General features: G+C 39.8%; 1 protein-coding gene across 1 annotated transcript in view; it reads right to left on the minus strand.

The window, feature by feature from the left end:
- Positions 1-688: 688 nt before the first annotated feature.
- Positions 689-23,960, minus strand: part of LOC108136359 (homeobox protein aristaless) — a 37,629-nt gene continuing 14,357 nt past the window's right edge. Inside the window, 5 exon segments of the mRNA XM_017257469.2 lie at positions 689-1,207; positions 1,384-1,664; positions 1,667-2,073; positions 3,625-3,799; positions 22,513-22,733. Coding sequence (XP_017112958.2) covers positions 928-1,207; positions 1,384-1,664; positions 1,667-2,073; positions 3,625-3,799; positions 22,513-22,733 — 1,364 coding nt within the window. The 3' untranslated portion in view covers positions 689-927.

Below are 23,960 nucleotides of genomic sequence, written 5' to 3' on the forward strand. Positions count from 1 at the left end.
AGCATTAGCGCTCTAAGCCATTTCCGTTCTCTGTGTTCATTGAGAGTTATTCTGGACTACTACATTGCCGATGCACTGCTTTACCGACAGCACACACCTGCACTAGATGGCGCTGCTGACGAGAAGTGCTAATAGCTTTGTAGAATGTAAAACAGCACTGCGTATTAGACATGTTTTACAATCTAAAAATAATACGCAGTCTATAAATAACGCAATGTATACAGTCTTCTCAAGATATACATTCGACAATTTTGTTACACTCTACAAATCTAAACATTCGACAGCTATGTTACACTCTACACGACCAAACATTTGACTGTTAAGTTACATTCTACACGTTCATACATTCGACAGGAGTACTACATTCTACACGTGCATACATTCAACAATTATGTTACATGCTTTGTGATACATGCATACAATCGACAATAATGTTACATTCTTCATATGCACACACTCGACACAAATTTAAAACTTTACACTTAATCTACATTGTACACAGATTCCAGTAAGCTTACTGGTAATTATTCTTCATTTAAAAGAGGCAGATAATTTGCCTTAATATAGTTGTAAAATTAAAAATTAATAATAGATAAATCATCCAATGAAAGTCGACATATTATTCTTTGCATTGTTCTTATATTTATTTCAGCCATAGCTGTTAGCCTATGTTAAATTTTCGTTGGTGCACAAACTATTTAATTATATTTGCAAACAAAAAATATTTTCAATGAAGAATTTATTAAAAATATTTCGATTTCGTATTTTTACAGCTAAATGCAGCATATGTATGCTACTGTTTAAAATATTCGATTACAGATCTTATGCTTAAGTCAAGAGTTATGTATGTTCCTTAAGTCTAGTAAAAAAAAGGTTCTCTTATTTTTGGTTTGGATGTTTTTGGATTTCAATTTAGTGGGGCTTTCATTAGATCTCCCCGCAGGTTTTCATCGAATCTCCGTTGGTCGTCAGCTCCATTTTGACATTTGATTGGGCATGTATATGGGATGGGTTTATGGAAATGGATTGCGGGGTATTGTTGTTGTTGTTGCTGTGTTCCTCGTTGAGCTTGAGCATATCACTTGGGTCCTGGACTTGCATCTGGCCTTGGGCAAACCTTCGCACCTGCAGGAAAAGTCCGCCGTTGTTCAGGAGCCGGGCCTGGTGCTCTTGCGCCTTTGCCCTCAAACAGGCAATGGAGTTGTTTCTGCAAATGCAATCCATATTTTATAATTAATTTAGTTACTTTTAAAAATACTATTTTTGATTGCTATTTCCATATGCTTAAAAAACTACTATTATTTTGACCGCAGCTGCTTCTATATAAGCTAAGTTTATAAACTTCTTAGGCTTGATTTTTTAGTTTTCAAGTGGTTGACATACCTAAAGGCATCGGGATCGTGTTCCATGAGGGCGGCTGCCAAGTGGTGAGCGTGCAACCCACTTGTTGCCGCCGTCCCCTGCGATTGTTGCTGCTGTTGCTGCTGTTGCTGGTGTTGCTGCTGCTGCTGCTGGTGTTGCTGCTGAGCAGCTGCGGCTGCCGCTGCCACGGCGGTGTTCATGATCAGGTGGAAGTCCTTGCTGGAGGCGGCTGCTCCTGCGCCAGCGGCATTGGCGGCGTCCAGCAGCGGATGGTAGCTGGGCGGAGCACTGCCACTCCCCCGCCAACGCCACCGCCCATGTAGAGCGGTACCTGCTGCTGTTGATGCTGCTGCTGCTGCTGCTGATGCTGATGATGTTGTTGCATTTGGAGTTGCTGCGGTGAGGGCGAACTCAGCTCGATGTGGGGACTCCCCGAGCTGTTGGCGCCGGTGGGCGTGGTAGCCGCCGAGGAGGCCGCCCCCGCGTAGCCGTTTGTCGAGGTGGGCGGGGCCGTGGAGGCGGAGGTGGTGCAGCTGCTGGGTGCAGGACTCACCACGTTCAAGGACTCGGTGGAGGAGCTGAGGGCGCGGGATCGGGAGCGGGAAAGGTCCTCCGAGTGGGCGGACTTCGACCCAGCCGAGTCCTCGTGGTCGCTCACCCCCGAGTCGTCCTTGAGCGCCGACTGTGCCTCGATCGATTTGCGGTGCATGCCTGTCAGGGGATTGAAAAATTGGTTAACTCAGTGATACTCTTTTTTAAACTCCTTAAGGGTAAGTAGAAAAACTGGGATCATCTCACAAAACATATATTTAATATAAATTAAACTATTTCATGGTTATTCTTTAAGTGCTATCTTATAATTTATTAAAAAGTCTTTCGATTTGAACTCGTCAGATGTCAAACTGAAACAATAGTTTTAATCTTTTAATAATGTTTTGATATTATTCATATTCAGATTTTTGTTCAGGCTCCACAATACTTCAAGATTGTTCCCTTTAAAAAATATAGCTTTCTATTCTAAATAATTTTCTTCAAATAAAAAATTGTTCAATTAATAAGCTTAAAACTACTTTTCCGAATCTATGGCTTGCTTATTTTCATTAATTTCATTAATTATACATCAAAAACCAAACCAATTTTGTGCAGTGTTCATATTTATGTAGTACCAATTTCGAACCACATTCTAAAAAGATAAATTAAAATAAATATATCCTGTCACAACAATGGACTTAATACCAATTTTGGGCTCACAGACACACACACAGCCGCTGCCCCATCAATTGCCAACTAATTTGACATATCGACTTAATTAAAAACTGAACTATTCCTGGATGGATTCCCCCGTCGAAGGACCCGCTAAGTCCTCGGTAAGCCACTTAAGTTCGAGCGAACCTTTGGCCACGGCTACTTGGGAATTAATTATCGAGTCAGCCGGCTCGTAAAATCCGCCGCAGCACCCAATTTCGAATCCACCCAGTTGACACCCACCACCCCCTTGCATACAATGGAAATAGATAAACGATAAATGCCAAATAAAACGGAAATTCCCTCGTCCTTGTCGCGTGTGCATTTTGCATTTATTAAGCGATTATTAACGAATAAAGGAGCGCAGTCACCCCGAACCAGCGGCACTTGTCCCGGGAACTCCCCTCCTGATAATCCGCAAAGTCATTCCCGGGAAATGTGCGCAACATATGACGGCAAGCGGAAAAGCGTCGTTGGACATGCTCGCCAAATATGCTCACAATTCTCTACCCAGTCCATCAGCTATCTGTTTATAATCCCCGAACCGTTGTCCTTTGTGCGGCTCGAAATTTAATTAAGCCCTCCTTAAGGTCCACTGATATATGTGTATTATGGAAGACTTTTCAGACATACAGCTGTCTTTAAAAATTTGGTAAATCGCCAATCAAAATTTTAGTGCTGAATGAAAAAATTTGGGTACTTTCGGAAATTATTCTCAAATTTTTTTATTAAAAATATTAAATAGTTATGTTTAAAAAAAGGACATGTCCCAATAAATTAAATTAGTATAATAACACTATAAATTATTCATTTATCGAAGGATCTAAAAAAACGTTAATGAATGGTTAACAATATATCTGGCAGTTCAAATTTGTAATAGATTTTTACAAAAAAAAGAAAATAACAACCCAAAGCTGTTTATTAGGTTTGCTATAGAGATGCGATGTGGGGTTGCTGGTTTGGGGCTTAGTTTAAAAGATTTGATATGATTTTTGCATTTACATTTCTGTTCCATACCTAGTAGCCAGGGAGCCACCGCGTCGTTGTCCTTGGCCGACTTGAGGATCGTATCTGGCAGAGGCAGCGAGTGCCGCACCATGGCCCCATAGAGGCCGTACTCCGCCATAATCGTACTGCCGCCCCAGACTTTCTCCGTCTTGCGCCACTTGGCCCGGCGATTCTGGAACCAGACCTGAAAAAGATAAGATTTATTATTGCAACAAATCAATTTACAAGATTTCTTAGAAATTCAAAAACCAGAAACTGCTAATTGTTCATTTGTTTTTGAATCACGAAATGAATCAATTAATATAGTCATATTGATCCACTTAGACCCATCTGTTGAAACTAATAATTATTTTTGTACTGAATTTTATTTTGAGCGAAAAAATACTATTTTTTTAAAGATTTAATTTTGTTGTTGATCCAAAATATTCATAATCAATCAATTTGTATTTTTAGCTCAAAGCTTATTATTATTCTGGTTGAGTACTAGAAAAAATAAATAAAACATATAGTTATTTTGTAATTTTTAAAACCAAACTGATGTCTTTTGGATTAAATTATTTCCTTAAATTTGCTTTTAAAAATATAAACATAGATTTAAAAAGCTAACATAGATTTAATACCCATCCGGCATTATTGCAAATTATTTAAATATTGAGCCATGTTTCCATTCGTAAATTCTTCCGCTTAAAGTGCTTTGCCATATGGACGCCGACCTCCTCAGTGGCCAACGGCCATCAAGTCCTTGGAAAATGCCATGCAAATTGCAAATTATTAAATAAAAAACTCATTCAAATTGAAAAAATGTAAATGGAATGTTTTTTAAATGCTAATACTAAGACCGTAAACCTTTGAGCTGCTTCGAACACACAAAAACACATACAAACACACTTAAAGTCAAAGTTTTAAGACAGGGACGTGGCGAGGATAATTCAAAAAGGGAGTAGAGTATTTTAAGAACATTAAACATAGAAATAGACATCGTTTTAAGTGGGCAACAAAATCCAGCTTTTTATACATATTTAGTAATCCTAAGATGTTAGGTTACCCCCCTTAAAATAAAGCCTCTGGCATCGAGGACTGGCCATGGTTGGCAACATCAATGCGACACCATCATCGACAACCCACACATAATGCCAAATGATATACATATTCGCATATAAGTGACCAAATTAGATTATCTTCCGAAACATTAAACCGATTCTCTGTCGGCAACAACAACGATATAATAATATGAAAACATTAAATGTTGTTCACAAAAGGCGACCGGCAACCGGCAACAACAACAACTGTCACAATAAAAGGATTTGCCACACAGACGGGCAAAAGGATTCGGATTCGTGTGCGGATTCGTGTGCGGATTGGGATAACCACCCCCGGAATCAGGACCAGGACCCTCTGCACTGAAAAAGAAGTCATCATTTTTCTGGTCCATCAAATCGTTTAGTTCTGCTATTAGTCATGTACGCCAAAAGGGGGATGGAATACCAGAGGGGAGGGGTGGCAGGACACCAAAGATTGCCCAGCAATGCGAAATCGACGAGGACGAAGCAAAAGAGCCCGAACTGAAGTGGCTCTTGGAGGCAGCAGAAGGAAAACTTATAATAAAAAAGCAAAATATGCAAAGCAGGAAAAGTGAAAAAAATATGGGGAGGGGTAGCAGGCAGCAGAGGGTTAAGCATGGGTCCGAGGGGTGTTAAAAGCTGGCGACATTTCTGCCAGGAATTCGCTGGCCAAGATCCAAATCCCAACCTTAGCTCCACGGATTGAGGACAAAACGCCACAAATCGTGTGCGCGGGTTAAGTGGGCAACTGGGCGTGGCCTTCCTCCAGACACAAAAATAATAAAAAAAAAAAACAAAAAAAAAAAGCTTAGAAAACGAAGATAAAGTGGTTTGGCTTGGGGTTCTGTCACCAAGTCTTGGTTGCCTACCAGGAGCCCCATAAATCTTCAAAATCCACTTGCCTGAGAAATTGGCAGACCCGAATTCCGAATTCTGAATTCTGACTTCCGAGGGAGGTACTTTATATGGAATATTTTATATATACGCGTCGTATACTTTCTGGGCAGCTACTCAGTGCATTTCGTGGCAGCCCAGAAAATTTACAATTTGCCACCGATTTTTTGGCAAAGTGCCGCAAGTCTGGTACAGTAATGTTCAGCTGTTTAAGGTCAGTTTTAAGTGGGATTTTGGTAATTTAAGTTACTAAATTCATTTACCGTCCTACGTTAATTCTACTATTTTAAACTGTGATCATTAGCGCATAGTTGGAATTTATTTTTAATTTTTATTTGTACTTTTAAATAGTAATTTAATAAATAAAGTAACTGCTTAAACTGTAATCCATATAAATAAAAATGTAGAAGTCCAAAAAAAACTTCTGAGTATTTAATTCAAAGAGTACAAGGGCTTTTTAGTCAGCCCAAAAGCCCTACACTTCTGATTAGCACTGTGCGAAGTGTGACTTAGCAAGTGATTTAGTTGAATTACTCAGGCGTGGAGCTGCAAATAAATCCGGGTTCTGAAATTACCCTCCACTGTTCTCGGGAGTGCTGCCAACGGATGTCAATTTAATTTCCACACACCCGGATACTTTGCTCCTTGGCAAAGAGCAGCCTCCAAACTCGGAACCTGGGATTTGGGACTTTTGGGGCCTTGGGAATCGGGAGTTGGGATCTGGGACCTGGAACTTAGGCCTTGGATCTTGGCCCTTTCTGGCTGGCAAAATCAAATTAATCCGGTTTGTTATTTCATCATGCAACGTCAACGTCACCATCATCAGCTGCAACAACAGACAAAGGGCTGCTGCAGCAGCAACACCAGCAGCATTTTGCAATAATAAATGGCAGCACACACACACACACTTACACACACTAGCACACTATGGTGTAAACAATGCACATACACAGACACACAGACACACGGCTGTATCTGGCTCCTCTGCCAAAGGAGCGGAAAATTTCATTAGCAAGGCACACAGGCAGCAGCAGCAGCAACAACAGCAACAGCAACATCGCTGGCACAGCAGCAACATGGAGGCACGGCAGCAACATCAACGTCCGGAGGCCACTGGCTCCTCTGATAATTTAATCAACTCTCATTGAATTATATCATTTTGCAATTTGGAGACCCGGCAACATCAACATCCCATCATCCAGATCCAGATCCAGATACAGATTCAATAGTCATTATGATACCGGAGTGGCGACCGGAAAAGCGGGGCCGGCAATTTCGGTAGGGCTCTTTGAGTGCGGAAATCAAAGAGGGAAATGCCATAAATTTCCAAAACGGAAATTCGCTACCAAACCGAAACGAGGGGCTCACATCTGTGCCCTTAGAAAATTTCAATAAAATTTCCCTAAAATGCCCTTGAAAGTTATTAAGTTTTATTACAACACGCACAGATAAAATATATTTTATAATATCATGTCCAAAATTAATTTAAAAATCAGTTACTCCACAAAAAATATTAAATTACCCTTGAACAAAACACCTTTTTTTATAAACACATACAAACATAAAATATATTTTATAATTTCTTGTCCAAAATTAGTTTAAAAATATTATAATACTATCAGTTACTCAATAAAAAAAAATTTCTTATTTACAAATTCTTTATGTCAAAATAATTGAAAGCTAAAAACACTTAAGTAAAATATGAATAAATATAACATTTTAACAGATAAAATGTCCGTCTACAAGTACACTATTATACTGCATTTATTTTCCAGTCGATTAAGTATGGGGAAGCCCTAATCACAATTTTAATCAATTGATGCAAACGCGCTCAATAGCCATACGTATAAAACATCCACCGAAAAATCAGGGTGGAGTGGATAATGCCAACCACTTTAATATAGATAACAGCTTGGACAATCTGCCGCTAAATGATTACTTCTTGACCATTCACATACCCATTCGCAGTTCAACTTCGATTCCAATACGCTGCGAATCACGACATCAATTTGCTGATTGAAAATTTATTATTATCCTTGGAGGGGCGTGGAAGGGGTGAATAGTTCGAAGGACATTTTTATGGGGCGCAACCGAAGGGGCCACGCCCCCTTGTCCGGTTGGTGGAAATGGCTTTTGATTTATCGAACTATCAACTGGCTGGTCAAACGGAATTTACCGATGATGAGGTCACTGTAAAGGGATTCCTTGGGGATCCTGTAGTGTGTTGTACTAAATACTTGCTAGACATCCTTATTGAATCTATATATTTATTTGTGATTAAAGTGAAACGTGATCATTTATCAAAGCTAAGAACAGAAGTCTTGAAAACTGTATAAACTGTATAAACCTAAGGCTTTACTATGTATTTCTATATAAATTAATAAACCAAATAGAGTATATTTATTTTTTGAAAAAATTACAATTTGCTGCTTCCAGAGTAACTAATAACATCCTATGCGTTAGACACAGATTATCAGCCTTAGAAAAACATTACTTTACCAATGCTGTTTGTCTTGGCAATAAAATTCCCTACAAATTTTATAAACAAATAATTATAATAATTCCCTATGCATTAGTCGTATAATATTTAATTTGTAAGACTCGTTGTACTCGGATTTGTAGTTGAAAGCTATACTTGAAGTGCTACAATGTTAAATTAAACAATCAAATAAATAAATTACGCTATTATAAACAAATATTTTTTATAATACGAACCTGACTTATGCTTACTTTTATGTGTGTTGATTATGTCCCCTACTAAATTATTTAAAAAAATGATTAGATTATCAAAGCGCAGCGCAAAACAAATTTAATTTATAAGTCGCACTTTTTTCCACTTATAACCCCAAAAGAACACAGAGCATCTAGGATATCCATCTAGTATTTCAGTGACCCCAGGGACCTCGAGGCCGCTTAACCCTTTATCTTTATCATCCGCTTACATTCGCAATTGTCAAACCAATTTGCCCGAATTCGACCAGTCGACTGCACTCGCACAAAGGTCACAGGCCTTGTGGCCATTTCCGGCATAATTAAAATATTGGTAACCAATCAAAGATTCTCAATGGGTGAGGACTTCGATTTCCCCATCAAAGGCGGATTTTCGAGTTTGGGTTCGGATTGCGGGACTGTAGAATTGTCGGATTGTGGGACTGTGGGATTGTGGGTGGCGAATATTTGCTCACCGGGGCTGCAAAATTGCTCAAATTGCATATGCCATGGGTCGCAGGACGCGTCGTCCTTTTCAGGTGACATGTGCACCTGTGCATTCGATTTTGCCCTGCATTCGGGCGGGGATTTGCCTTTGAGTTCGTGAGCGGCCTTTATTGGTTTACTTCATCAACTCGAACGACTGACTGGTTGGGTGGTGTTTTACGGGTGTTTTCTGGGTGGTTCGGTGGGGCCATTTCAGGGGGTGGTGCGAGCACAGCCGAGTGGTTGTGAGTCAGTCTGCCTGGCGAGGCGTGTGGAAATTTCATAACGACAGTCCGCAGTTTATATGCAATATTCAATTGACATTCGCGGAATTCGGTTTTCAAACTTCGCGCAAAAGGATATGACAGTTTTGTAAAGCAGCTGAAAACTTACAATAAAATGTTTCTCAGACTTATAAAATATTTATTTCTCAGAAATCTTACCTTTAAATGAAGATTGTCTGGCAAGGTTGAATAAAAACTTGAAAACTATAAACAACATTTTTTTAATAGTCAGTAACTTAACCAAATATTTTTGAATAAAAAAAATTGCAATGACTTGTTTACCATTTTCATTGAATTACAAGCATATTAAAACAAATGTGTTTCAAAAATTAAACTAGCAGTAAAATGTAAAAAAATTTTAAGATTTTCGCTTTATACGTATTCTGTTTGTTATTATTTCCCATTTATTGGCAAGAGTATTCGAAGCATAGCTAGAGTTTTCCCGCAGTTTTCCATCCATTTTCCCTTTTGTCTTTGCCTTCTTGCCATTTTCCCATTTTTCCGCTGGAACTTCAATTTCCAACTTTCATATGAGTTTAACGTTCGCGAACTTTTCTTTTTTTTATTTCATACCATGAAAGGAAAGGGTAGATAGTGGTAGCTTTTCAGCTTTCTGGATTAAGAAATGTAAATTCGAAATGATTTTTTGGTTTATTCTTTTTTCCGTAAGTCGAGTATTAATTTACGCAAACGGAACTAACGGCTTGACTTTGGAGTTATTAAGGGGTCGAAAGGGGGGCCGGAAAACGCGGGGGTTAGATGGGGAAAGGGCGGTATGAAAACCAGAGGAAAACTGCACATGCGAGTCGTATTAATGACCTTTACTTGACATTGAGTCTGCAGTGCAATTGCCATTGCCGTTGAACTATTACTATTAATTACGTCCAAATGATGTTTTAAATGCCCGATGATTAATGAGCCGATTTTCTAATTACGTTGGAAGATCACCAGAGGCGGCAAGGGGGTTAACTATCCCAAAAGGGGCGGTTTGTGGCTGGTGCAATGCCAACAGTTGACTCAAACAATTACGAAGCATTTGGTGTATGCATTTAGTAATCCGGGTAGGTTATTCATATATCTATTGAATACTGGCCAAGTGGTTCATTTAATTAGGGAATCCCCATTAATGTCGTAGGTTTAATTGATTTACATCAAACATATATAGATAAATCTATTTATATCTATAGATAAAGCCTATATTGGAGTGATTACAAATTTAATAGTCATACAATTATAGACTATTTGCCAATTAAGAAAATATACCGATTAATAATTTGAGTATTCATATAGTTTTGTACAAAATAAAAAGTCGATTTTGAAATTTCAATTATTACTGTATGGTATTTCTGGGGAGTTTCGTAGAATAAATTAGAACTACTTTCTCAAACAAAAAAATCCATAAATCTCTGCTACAGTGAATCTCATCTAAAAACTCAACTGAAAACGTGCAGCCACAAATGAGCTTTGGTTTCCCAGTTGAGTAGTTATCATCGTAAACATCGCCAAATTGGCAAGTGCACGTGAACCGCGTGTCATCGCAGCAGGTTGTCCATCCGCATCCGCAGCCACATCCGCACTTCCACACTGTGAGAACTGTTGCAATTTGTTTGTTTTATTTTCCTTTCCTTTCCGTTTTTAACAAAGGGTTGGGCCTCTGCTGGGGGAGAAATCACCCTGCTCTTCCCGGGCAAAAAAAAAAAACCTTTATTCGCTCGTTTGTTTATGATTAACGCGCGCTAATTTCATTCATTTCGCACTCAATGGCCTCGGATCTCTTGGGACCTTGCCGCACACTCATGCTTATTGGATTTACTCGAGCGTCGTCAAGGAAATCGCCGGATGGGTGGTGGTTTTTGGGGTGGCCAGCCCAATATTTATCTCCCGGATTCACGGATTCACGGATTCACGGATTCACGGATTCTCGGGCTTGGATTCGAGTTCACACGACCGGCGACCGCAACCATAGTTTTGCGGCCGGCTGATTGGACTTGACTTCGAGGTGTCGGAATACAAATCCCCGACCCAACCCAAGCCAACCCAAGCCAACCCAAGCCAAGCCAAATTACTCGATCGGGGAACTAATAATCTTATTAGAATTAATGATGGAATTTCCAATTTGCGGCGACAGGCAGCTGCCGGCGATTTAATGTTAATAAGTGCCGCGTTCCTACGCAAAATAGGAATTCCTGGCCGGACGTGCGGCAATGCGACTGAGGTCCTGACACAGATTACGATTGCGAGCCGCCGAGTGGGTTAGTTTTTCCGGAATTTTCCGGGCATCAGGCGGCTTCTTAAAGGGGCAAGGTCCCAGCATGAAATGCCCCAAAGCTGATTTGTTTGACTGTGAAATACCCAAAGAATGGGGTGAACTCACGAATATATTTAATTCTGTGCTCTTTCACTACTACAAAAACACTTGCATATAAAATACCTTAAACTATTTTTAATATTCAATATTTCATTAAGGTGTTAATTTAACTTTTTTATTTTGTTTCAGTCAAGCTTAAGCTTTTGTTTTACAACTAACATCTACAGTTTATGGTATATTTTTATAATAAATAAATTAATTGGTATTTCACTTTAAAAGTATAACTCTGATAAAGTATTATTTTTAATTCGTTTAAAAGAATGAGTTCTTATTCTATGCATCGCAAATTGACTAGGTAATGAATTCCAAATACTATCTATTCCAATATCTCAACGCCTTTGTTTGTGCCTACTCATTTGGCCATAAATTCGCACATTGTTGTTGCCAGTCAACGAGTGCTCTGTCATCATTATCATTGTCATTATTATATTCGATATTATCGCAATTATTGTTGTCATTATCGTCCCGATTTTCGAGGCATTCGATGGCCGATTGACCCAACAATCGAAGACGCAACTGCAGGTGTCTGTCGATGACAGCAGTCGACGTTGTTGTTGCCGTTGTCATCATCATTTTCATTAATGGTAAACCAATCATTTTTCAATTATATTCGCCGCTGGATACAAATTGTCTGATTTGCGTGTGCCAAGCCAAACCAAACCAAACCAAACCAAACCGAACTGAACCACACCAAGTTGAATCGAGTCAGGCGCCATGTCACGCCTACCCCTGCCACGCCCCCTTCTGTTCTTTGGCCACCCCCAGCACCCACGGACCACCCATGAACCACCGCCAGAAAACCCCAAATCGCCCTGATCCAGGTTGTCCTTTGAGCCTCGCAAACTTTCGGTTACCCTTGGCCAATGTAAGTGCGAATTTATACTTCAAACGATATGGTCTATCACACACCCGAGGAAATATTTTTCTATCTATATATATATCGTTAAATATATTATATAATTCTGTATCTAAACTGCATCTCTTTAATGTTATTTTAGAGAAAACACTAACCCTTTTTAAAAATGAAAATAAATGTTCTAAAATTAGAAAAAGATTTGCCATTATGGAAAATTTCCTACTTTAAATACACAAAAAAAGTCTTGTTTCAAAATAGTCTACCTTAAATATATAAAATATAAAGATCACCCGAATAGCTTTAAGACCAGTGCTGAGACACACGGTAAGAGAAGCCCCATGTTCGCCTATGCCCAAGTCCTTCTATTATTTTTTTGTGAACTCATTTTTGCATTGCGCCAAACCAATTGAAGTGTCATCGGCAGAAGGATACGCCGCGTGGCGCCACGCCCCCAAATTGCAACAGTTGATAAAGTGCACAACTTCTGCGGGTTAAGTTGCGCCATATAAATAGTCTGGATCATGCTGCGCAGCCCCACAAATCCGCGTCCCACGTCCCACGTCCATTATGCGGCCATAATTCGCCGACAATTCCTCAATTACGTGGAAAGGTGGCAAGTGCGTGGCATGGGCATCCCCATCCCAATACCAGTCCCAATTTCAAATCCCACCCCATTTTGCGAGCCCCGGGGGAAAATGGGAAATGTTTCTAATCTATAAAATTAATTTTCTCAAAACCACTCGCTCTGTAAGTGTTTTTTGTTTGCCGGTCGCAAGTCCCCTGGGCAAACACGAAGCTCAAATTGTAAAATATTTTCCCGTTTAAGCCACTTGTTGTTGCAAATTAGCGTGAAATGCGATTTATAATGTCAATTGTGTGCTGGTTCTCGTTCGAGCTTCATTTTCGGCTTGGAAAATAGGAAAATTAGAAAATATGCGCTTCCTCCGAGATGAAAGTGTGGATTAGTGGGTCGCAGAATAGACCACCCCCCATCCCCATCCATTGCTTAAGCTTCTTTGGACCAACATCAATCAATGGCAGCCAGAGCTGTGAATGACCATCAATCAGGGAACGAGTTCTGGAAAACTATTTGCCCTAATTGCACACAGCCGCGCCTAATTTTCTTGCCAGGTAGCAACAACCCTTTTAGCAACTTGTGGACCCTGGACAAACAATGAAAGTGTCAAAACTTCGTTTTGCTTTTTTAACAAATGGACAATGCGGCGGCAGGAAGGAAATTAGTTGTGTCGGTTGGGGTATCTGGAATTTATGAAATAGCTGAATAATGCAAAGAACATTCATTGGAATGCGATATTTTCTTATTAACTACACCGTAAAAGCTTCGTTACCGGCAGGAAACTAATATGACATCAATGTGAACCAATGAGTCGAAAAAAGGCCTGTCAATTTGAGACTAAATTAGTTAAGTATTTTCCATTTCTAGGTAGCTATAACTAAAAAAAATATTTTAAAGCCGTTTACATTAGTATTTTTATCATAATAAAATACTTATTTAATTAAAGTGTGCCATATACCTTATATTTGTATAAAGTGTTCTTCTATTGATAAACCTAAAATATTTGAAAAGTGTTGTTATGTATAAAAGACTGCATCTGAACCATATTAATCAATATCGCCCATCATATGCATATCTGCCATCAAACCTTCACCATCCTGCATATTATTCCCTTAGCCTTTTCTGACAGTTTTCTGGTTTTTGGTCTCTGCCTCTCAAGTGGCTTGGGGTATTTTTTTGGGTGCGAGAAAATTAAGTATAACTCATTATCGCAATCAAGAAATCCTTCGCCAGCAACAGCAACAACATTGTTGTTTGCTTTGCCGGATGAAATCGGACTTGTTGTTGCTTGTTGCACACCAATTTTCTACTCAAAACTTATGACAGCCAATTCGAGAGAACGAACGAAAATTATACAGACACTCGATCGGAAAGGGGGGCCAAAAGTTGCAGGCCATGACTGTTCAGTTTCTCAAAATATATATACGTCTAGTATATATATAGAAGTAATATGCAACGTCGTCTTCATCCTCGTGCTGTGGGGCTTGTTGAAATCAACATCAAACCTTTAATTTGATGATTCTGCAAATAATTCGTAGGAGTCGTTGACGTTTTTTGTTTAACCATCCGCTGTCCCGCCGGACTTTGTCTGTTGACTTTTCCGCGCAGTCGAGGCGTGAAAATATAATAACACCTTTTTAATTATATTTCAGCCTCTCTCTCCCCTCTTTTACTCGGTGGTTCCCATTGTTCGGGTGCAGACAATGCGGCGAAAAAAAAAGTGAAAGGCATTTGGCGCAAATTAACCAAATTTTGCCATAGTTGCGGAATTAGAGTGATCAGGGCAATCTACGAGTGTGATTAGTGTGACCAGGGTTCGTGACTCACTCGACTCACCTGAGGTCTCTGTGTTTTTTTTTCTCTAACGAGTTGAATGCACTGCCAAGTGGCTGGCAACCTCATATAGAATCTTTTCGCTTATGGATTTGGCCTTTGGCTATTTATAGGACCGCCAATTGGTTGTATGTAATTACGATTCGACCGTGGTTGGCATGGCATAAATTTGACAATTTTAATAACATAATTATGAATTTATATTGATTTTATGAAATTAAAATCTTCTAAAATGTTAAGTAAATTAAAGTAAAGTTGAAACAACTTAAAATTAGTAGTTTAAGCTGTTGTCCGCGCCCGTATTTATGCCCACCTTAACTTGAAGGCAAACAGGAAATCGCCGCATATGAAAACAGATTCCAATGACTAATTTTCCGATGTACAAACACCCCATATATACCTCCGTTTGTTTATTTTTCGATGAGTCCAATCCAAACCGTAATAACGAGTTTTATGTGTGGGAGCTGGAAATTGGACTGGTTGCCCAATCTGGACGATCGACGATAATGTTTATTGAGTAAATACAAATGCGAGTTAACACATTCCGTTTGGATTGTCATGCGATAATTACGCCTTTCAAAACGCGATAATAGGCCTCATTCAATCGGCGCGATCGAGAGCTCCAACAGATTGCCCTCTTCCTTGGATTTGGATTGGGATTGGGTTTGGAATTGGGATTCAGGTTGGGACCTAACTGGTCCGTTACGAGCGATGACAGCACCACAGATGATCGTTAGTTGGGGCCTAATTGTTGGATGAGTTTTGGTTTGGCTGGGAAAAGTGTTTCAATTATCTCACTCCCCGGCTTAATTGTGTCGTATTCGTCTAATTTGGGTGATTCAATTTGGCTGAGCACCAAAACCAAATCAATTTGTTAGTTTTTTGGGAGGAGGCTTAAAGCACGATGTGTTACTAAACATAAACAAGTTTTCATCCTCAATGGATAACAATTTATTTAATTTTTTACATTTATTTGGGCAAAAAACTCTCATCGCCTGGCAACTGGCTAATTGCTGATTCAGACCATTTCCAGAAAAGCTGGTTGGCTGATTTTTGGAAGCGTTAAGTGCTTAACGAGCTACTTTCCCACTTGAAGACACGTACAGAAAGAGTAGCAGAGTTGAGTGAGCTGGAAAAAACCGAACAAACCAACGAAATCTGGCATTTTCGGTCTCGGAGATTGGACAAACGAGCTGTGTGCTGTGCGCTGTGCTCATTTTGCGCTAATAAGTTCGATGATATTTATAATGCGAGTGGTGATGGTAAGTGCGTGCAAGACGAATCATTACCATCCGCTGGAGAAGTGGGAAAACCGGCGGAGGTCACGTTTTCGCGCCGTGGGTGGTGCTGCCCGGTGGGTGGAGTGAATGGTGTGGGGAGTGGGGTTCCGCCCCGAAACAAACAACAAACAAATCCGTAGCGCCCCGCATCACCCCAAAAAAGTAAGTGTAATTGCGACAATGTGGCTGCACTTACACGTGTCATCGCAGCATCATTCGCTGTCCATCCATCCATCCATCCTGCCATCCAGTTACGCACTTGCTTTCTGCCTGCTTTTCACCCCCGGAAATGTTTTCCCAACCCTCCCAAGGGATTCCGGGGACTTCGCAGGACCTTCGGACAAACCACAGTGGTACATTGTTGCCATTGACTTTATGGGCAGGGGCAATGATGTTCCGAGGGCCAAACACACTCCCTTCAAACAAAAACACACACTCTGTTGTTTATTCACTGGGGAAGTTATTGGGGAATTACTTCCCGAGACCGGCGTTTATCAATTGTTTGTAGCGGGAATGAGTAGTAATTGATTGTTATGCGTACTCATTTCTAATTATTTTTTGCTAAAGACTGATAAATATCAAACATGAGTAACAAGGACAAATTTAAGAACTAATTTGGCTTACTAAAATATTATTTATTAAATAAATTTAAGAGAATCTCCAATGGTTTTATATGAATAATGTTCCGCATCCAAAAATCATCTTATTCCAATGTTCTAATTTATATCTTTCTATTAGTAACTATTTTTAATTAAACACCAAATTTAATTGTTTTTAATAAAAACTTGATTGCGATAAACTTCAGACATTTAAAATCTTTTAAAAAGTGTCTGCTTATTTCAAGTGAGTCTCGAACTGTTTTCTATACAAATTATTCCGCAAATTAAAGATCACAATTAAAAATCATCATCTTTTTTGAATGATTTTTATTATACAATTTTTAATTTAACACCTTGACTTAAGATAAATTTAACCCATTTACCACCATATTAAAACGTTTCTAAAACCTTTAATAGGTCATTGTTTCGTTTCTTTTTCGATTGGATAGCATTTGGAAGCCACCCACTTGCTGTTCGCGTTTCCGTTGCATTTTCCTGGAAAACTCAAGTATGGAAAATAAAATCCACTCATCGCGAGCCCGAGCCCGAAAAAGAAATAAAATAAAAAACACCCAGCATAGGCATACGATGTCAGGGTTGACATGAGCTCGAAGGTAACACAATACTCCAGGCAGCAACTACTTAAAATGCAATTATATGCATTATTATTCGGCTGCTGGGCGAGTATTTTTATACACGAATACGCAGAATGTGCCGATGGTTGGGGGACTAGAAGAACCAGTGGAGAAAAATGGAAGACGACGAGTATTTAAATGCCCACCTCAGCTACTAATTATTACCAGGAAAAACCCTTGAAATTGACGTTTCATTTTGTGCGGCGGGGCACGTCAACACCCCAAGGGGCGAACAGGGGTTAAGGGGGCTCTACGATCCAACACTCCTCCAGACAGCCTGTTTTCACTCAAGAAGGCCAGAAAAAACGGAACGATCGTCGTGATTATGCACATCGAACTGCAGGGAACAGATTAAGGCACTCCAGAAATTATGAAAAAATAATATTTTTCTTGGAACTGATACCATTTTAAACGAATTGGTACTCGGCGCAGAGTCAACAAAATGAAGAAGTTTCACGATCATGAGAAAAGGCGAGAATCCCTCGTAGAGACTGGAGAACGAAGAATGCAGCGAAATGCGAGCTGAGGTAGGTAGTCAGAGCTGTTTAGTTGGCTTTTTACCATTTTTAGCTTAATTTCTGTATATGCTAAGCTAGTAAAAGCAACAAGGGTTCTGTAGTCGCCTAAAAAGGTCTTTAACATAACATTTTATTTTTGCCTATTTGTACGGTTTTTTGTCCAAGATTGGAGAATATTATACCCTTGACTTAATGGCGCTAAGACACTGGTGACAAACAAAGGTGCATTTCTTGTTTTTTGGGTTTATTTTATATTCACTAAGTTGTACTATACCATTATCTTATATTATGCGTATTTTTATGTACGTATTATTTTGAGTGCATTCAGAACTTTTAAATGTTTGTTTAGTAGTGTCAAATCTGTAGTAACTAGGGCGTCACTGAAACCCATCTCTTTTAGTTAAGGCAATTGGTTATATTATTTGATAGCTTACTAGAATTAATCTCTGAGAATTTCAGATATTTCTGAAACCTGATTTGGCTATTTTCAGGGCTCTTTGGTCAGCACTGGCGGGTAACTCAATCGCCGGCGACGCAGACGATGTTGCGTCAAGTGGCAGCATCGGCCAGTCGACCTGTCTGCCACAGGTCTGGTTTTTTGTCGGTTTCCCATGTTCTGCCAATCGGAGAAAGACTGTGGCTACTCCAATGACTCCACAATCCACGATTTGGGCCCAATTCGCGTCCATTTCCATTCGGCGGCCCCTCTCTATCGAGACATTGTTAACTTGGACGCGTCGCCACTCCAGTAAATTAGTTTCGTAGAACTTCCAAGACGGCCCACAATGAGCACAGTTGTTGCACACTGAGAGAAAGATCACTACTTCTCGCAAGAGTAATTTACAAATTACTCTTCAATTATTTTTGCTTATTCCAAAGAGAACCGTTTATACCTTTTAACAAGCTCACTTCCTTATGTAAGTTTTAAACATTATTACAGAGATTACAAAAACGTACATAAAAGACTAGTTAAATAATCAATAACCTATCTTGACTTCTTTTGAATAGAATTAAACTATATTCACATTAACTTCACAGCTTATTTAGGTGAAAGTAAACTTACTTAACCTTTTTTTTGAGCGCTTCCTTAATCGAATGCTTATGTAGGATATGAAAGTATTTCAAACGCATGAATAATAAACGATTTAGAGTTAAGCGCGGATCTCATAGCAATTGTAGTTTGATCTTGAGTAAAAAGCGAAACCTCCAGCTGCCATCCGTGAACCTCTATATATGTCCCTATAGGGCGGTTAAAACCCCATCAAGGGCTTTCAAAGTCAACTCAAAAAGCGAATGAATAAATCCGCCTCGAAATTCTGCGGGGTTGGAAATTTATTCACACAGAAACGTATAATTACCCAGACACAAAACACAGCAGAATCAGCAATGCATACACAGACACACACACACATTCAGGCACTCACTAACACAAGGGCAAACACTCACGCACACACACACACACTCACACAGGCGAAAATTGGCAGCACAAAAAGTTCACTTCAAGTTCTTCTCTTTTTGCTCCAAGCGGAAAGTTAAGGAAAAGTTTTGGGGGCGAAGACGAAAAAAGCGGGGAAAGGCGGGACTGGAAAATGTGGGCGGTGGAATACGGGTGGGCGTGGCAGCCGGTACTTCTGCTGCTGCTGCTGCTGCTACTGGCATGGAAAATTAACAATTTTTCAATTAAAATCAATACGGAGTGTGTACTTGTAGTCGTAGTTTCCTTTTTTAGCCGAGCAGAGGCAGGGTTGGGGTGGGCACTATGGGGTTAAGGGCTTGGGAGGGGCGCAAAGTGGGTGTGGCTGTGCTGTCAGGGTAATCTGCATATGTGTCTGTGTGTGCACATTTCATGAAAATAGCTTAAGTGCCTAAAAATATGCAACGCATTTGACGATCCAACTTTGGTTATGTGTATGTGTATGTGTGGGTGTGTGGAAGAGTATCTTTGTGTGGGTGGGCGTTTGTGTGGGTGTGTGTGCTTCTGTTTGTTTATATATGCGTTACATGTGTTGTTAGTTTCTCGGGCGCCGCTGCTTTCATCCCGAAAAAGCAAATTTCTAAAGCTTTTTTGGTTCAAATAGTCCTGTTATTTTCAATGACACTGTCTGCATGGGTATGAGTGTGTATGTGTGTGTGTGAGTGTATTTCACTGAAAATAAGTAACACCTAGAAATATGTAAAAGTATAAGCGTATTAAAACACTAGTAATATTTTTCATTTTCGAAATAGAATGATTTTTGCATGTTCTATGTGGACTGAATAAAAGATAAATTATAATAAAAAGGAACACTAAAACATTGAAAAGGTATTTATATTATCTGTACTTAATATTTTTCAGTGCATATTTGCATGTATTGGTGGGGTCGTGGCTCCTCTCATCGTTCTTGTACTTGTGCATCGTTTTGCGGTTGTTTCGGTCTTTCCAAGTATTTTGTGGCCGTCTAACTGTTGAGTCCTTGCCCCTTATACACACACACACACTCCCATACACACTTAGATGGGGTGAGGGCAAGAGAGGGATAAAGACAGGGACAGACAAGGATAGACTCCATTTGTGGGCACCGCAAACAACGTTAAATGCAAATTTACGCTCCTGCCACTCCCACTAACTGATGTACAACTAACGTAGCGCCCACTTTTCGAAGCCATGGATTTTCCACACCCCTTATGACCTCCTCTATCCCCCCGCCCCGGGATTTCACACCCATTTCGCCCCACCAACACACAGCTGTGCACACAAAATGGCCGTACTTTGGCGCCATTGCTTCACTTCAGTTGTCCTTCGCTCCTGGCTCCTTGTTGTTTTTGTTGACTATTGCCGTTATTGCCAAGCTGGAGTGAGACGGAAAACCGTATCTGTAGTGGCCAGAATTGAAGTGTTAGTAGTAATGCTACTAATTGGACTCGCTTTTAGCATCGCTTCATGTGCCCCCAAGCCATCTCGATCCCGAGAACCCAATCCCTATCCCAATCCCAAACCCAATCCCAAAGCAAAAGCTCCTTCGAAGTGCTCTACATATATATACAGTCCTGCACCAATACAAGTATGCAATGTGGGTGTGGGTGTGGATGTGGGTGTCCTTCTCCAAAGTCTATAATTGGAAAATTTTACACACTCGAAATTCAATTTGGAATGCAGAATGCCAGTTGAAATGTGAGTGGATGTGCGAGTGATTACCCGGGGCATCAGTGGGTTAATTGCGTGCCTGCGATATGTTTTAATTAGCAGCGATCACAGAAATGTATAAGCTCAGGAGATTAATATGGTTCTAAATTAACAAAATGTAGTATTGCCCAACTATGTTATACAAAAAGTAATCTGTTGAATCGAAACCAGTAGCCGCTTTGCAAAAATTTCTGCTATATCTTATAAATACGTTTTGAGTTAATTAGGTCACTTAATAATAATGGTTTTGGGTAGTTAAAAACAAATTATCCAAGGAAAATCTTTATTTGGCATTCACAAAGTCTTAACCAAAACATATTAACACAGTTGAATAAAATATAAGGCTTCATCAGTTTTTGGGTTTAATATAAAGCCAATCCGCCGATTCCTTTTTGAGTGTACATGGAAATTTGCGTATATTTAAGTGGCCTGGATCCTTGAAGAGCCTGCCATTAGCATTCCACTAAAAAAAAACCAATTTCGAACCCATCCGTTCGACGACCCAGAACTTACAGCGAATGAGTGGTTAAAACAGGGCACATTCGCCAAGAAATTGCGCCATAATTACACTTTTTTTCAGTGCTAATTAAACACGCACACACACAAACGCACACACACACACATACAGACAGACGTTTTTGGGTTTGCCTTTTAAGGGTGGCAATTTGGCTCAACTGAAGTTCACTCGATGGAAGCGCACACACAGATACTCCCTCGCACACACACACACACACACACACCACAGGGTATATTCCGTCCCGTTCACTCCCGCGATTCAGGGACTTAGAACAATAACGGCCATTAAAATGCTTAATTATAAATTCGCAAACGTTGCTGAAATTTTCTACGTTTTTTCCCCCTACCTCTCTACCCCTCTCTTTTTCCCACTCGCCAGCCATCTCCCTCACACTATATTGCCCTCTCACTTGCCCAGCGTGAAGCGGACGTTAAATGATTTCCGGATTTTGCGTTGTTCCCAATGCAGTGCACACTTTTACCTATGCATATATCACATTGTTCTTTAAAATTCAATTAAATACCAATTCACAAAATTGTTCCAAGTCCTTTTTAAAATTTTTAAAGATAGGATAGGCTGCCTTTAAATAATAATGCTAACATAAAATAATATGACAAATCAAATACTAGGTGTATTTATAAGGGACTTCGAGTACTGAACGGCTGTTCAATTTGTATTGCTAATTAAGAGCCTTTTCGATATCCCCATTTGGTGACGGTGTCATAAATGCATTGAAACAGACCAACTAAGCCCTGTATAGAAAAAGCGCACAAGTCGAAGGAGTTGCACTTGAGATTCTGCTGCTGATTGCGGGTTGAAAGCGGTTTACCAAGATGACGCTGCACACACAAATTGAAGAGGTGTGAAAAATCAGAACGGATACATCCAAACAAGCAGATGAGAAACCAAAGACAAAGACAAAGGAAATGCAAATTCCCTGGCCGAGTTTTTGTTTTGCCAACAGCAAACACCTACTTTCGGCGGATGTAATTAGTTCGTTAATTCATTAGGGGAATAATGAAGACTAAGGAACATGGAATAGTATGTATGGAATGGAAGACAATGCCCAAATATCGGATTACCTGATGGGCTGATGCTGATGCTGATGGTGACTCACCTGTATGCGATCCTCAGGCAACTCCGTCTTTAGCGACAGCATCTCCCGAGCGTAAACGTCAGGATAATGGGCTTCCTTGAAGGCCTCCTCCAGTTTCTCCAGTTGGTAGCTTGTGAATATGGTGCGGCTGTGCCGTCGCTTCTTTTTCTTCTTTTTGCCATTCGGACCCACTCCAAAACCATTCAGCCCGTCCATGCCAAAGTCCTTGGGCGCCAGGGAACCTGAAAAAATTCGGGTTAATAATACAAATTATTGTTAAAAGTGATTTATACTATCTAGAGTAATATTAAATCAGTTTATAATGTTACTTAAAAGTTTGAAACTTTTCTCTCAGTATGTGTTTTTTTACAAATGATCATATAACATGAATATTAATTTTATTTTATAAAAGATCTTCATAAATTTAACAGCATTTTATTTTATTTTTAGTTCTTAAAGAAATCATGTATACCGTGACAACTCATTTTAATCTACGTAGTGCGTACCCATTTCTGAATTTCGAATACCTCGCCGCCTTTATACTATATATATTCATGTCAAATTAGTTGACGAGAATCCCACGACCCGGTGCCGGAAAACACATGGCGCTGAAGCGCGACTTGAAGTGGTTTTAGTGGTTTGTTATTTTAATATTTAATAATTGTATCTAGTTTCCCACTTGTCTGTCGTTAACTCTTCGTAATTTTTTGTTTTTTGTGGTTGTCACACACATCATCTTTTGTTCCAAGGAAATCCCCACTTGAGAGGGTCGTGGAAAAGCGGGGAAAAGTGAAAGCGTCGAAGGAGGATGGCACTGAACGAGGATGGGGATTCGGATCGAAGGAAGGAGCTGACAGGCCTTGACAGGCGCGATTTTAGTTGTCGATGAGTGGCAGTCGAGTTTTTGCACCGAGAAACAGATTTCAATTTTTTTTTTTGATTTTAAATAAAAATAATTTAGTTGCAGAGTAGTAATTTATATAGGAAATTGTAGCCAACTACATCATATAACTAAAACAAAAAAAATGTGTTACTTTAATTATATTATAACCTTTTTGAAATATTTTTTCTCGGTGTGCACACAAAGTTGAGCGGCCTAGAGATGAGTTGAGCATGCTGATGAGTCTGGGTATTGGAGATGAGTCGAAGTTTTAGTATCGAAGCCACTTGGCGGATTGAGAAACCGAGGACTTCGAGGACTACCAAACAGCCGTGTTTTGGCCAAATCGAACTTGTGGCCTGAAGCACCCGGAAAACATAAATGCATAGTTCGGTGATCGAGTGGTCTGGACCACTTCGCAGTTGGGAAAGTATGGAAAACTATGAAAAACAAAATACACACGGGTAGAGGCACACTCGTGCAGTCAGAACGAGGCAGAAAATAAACATTTCGCATTGAAATTCGATATGAAAAATGAAGTAGAAACGCGCTGTTGCGGCTGACGAGTTGTTCGAGTGAAGCCTCATCC

This window comes from Drosophila elegans, unplaced genomic scaffold (genome assembly GCF_018152505.1).
Source record: "Drosophila elegans isolate 14027-0461.03 unplaced genomic scaffold, ASM1815250v1 contig_149, whole genome shotgun sequence".
NCBI lineage: Eukaryota > Metazoa > Arthropoda > Insecta > Diptera > Drosophilidae > Drosophila > Drosophila elegans.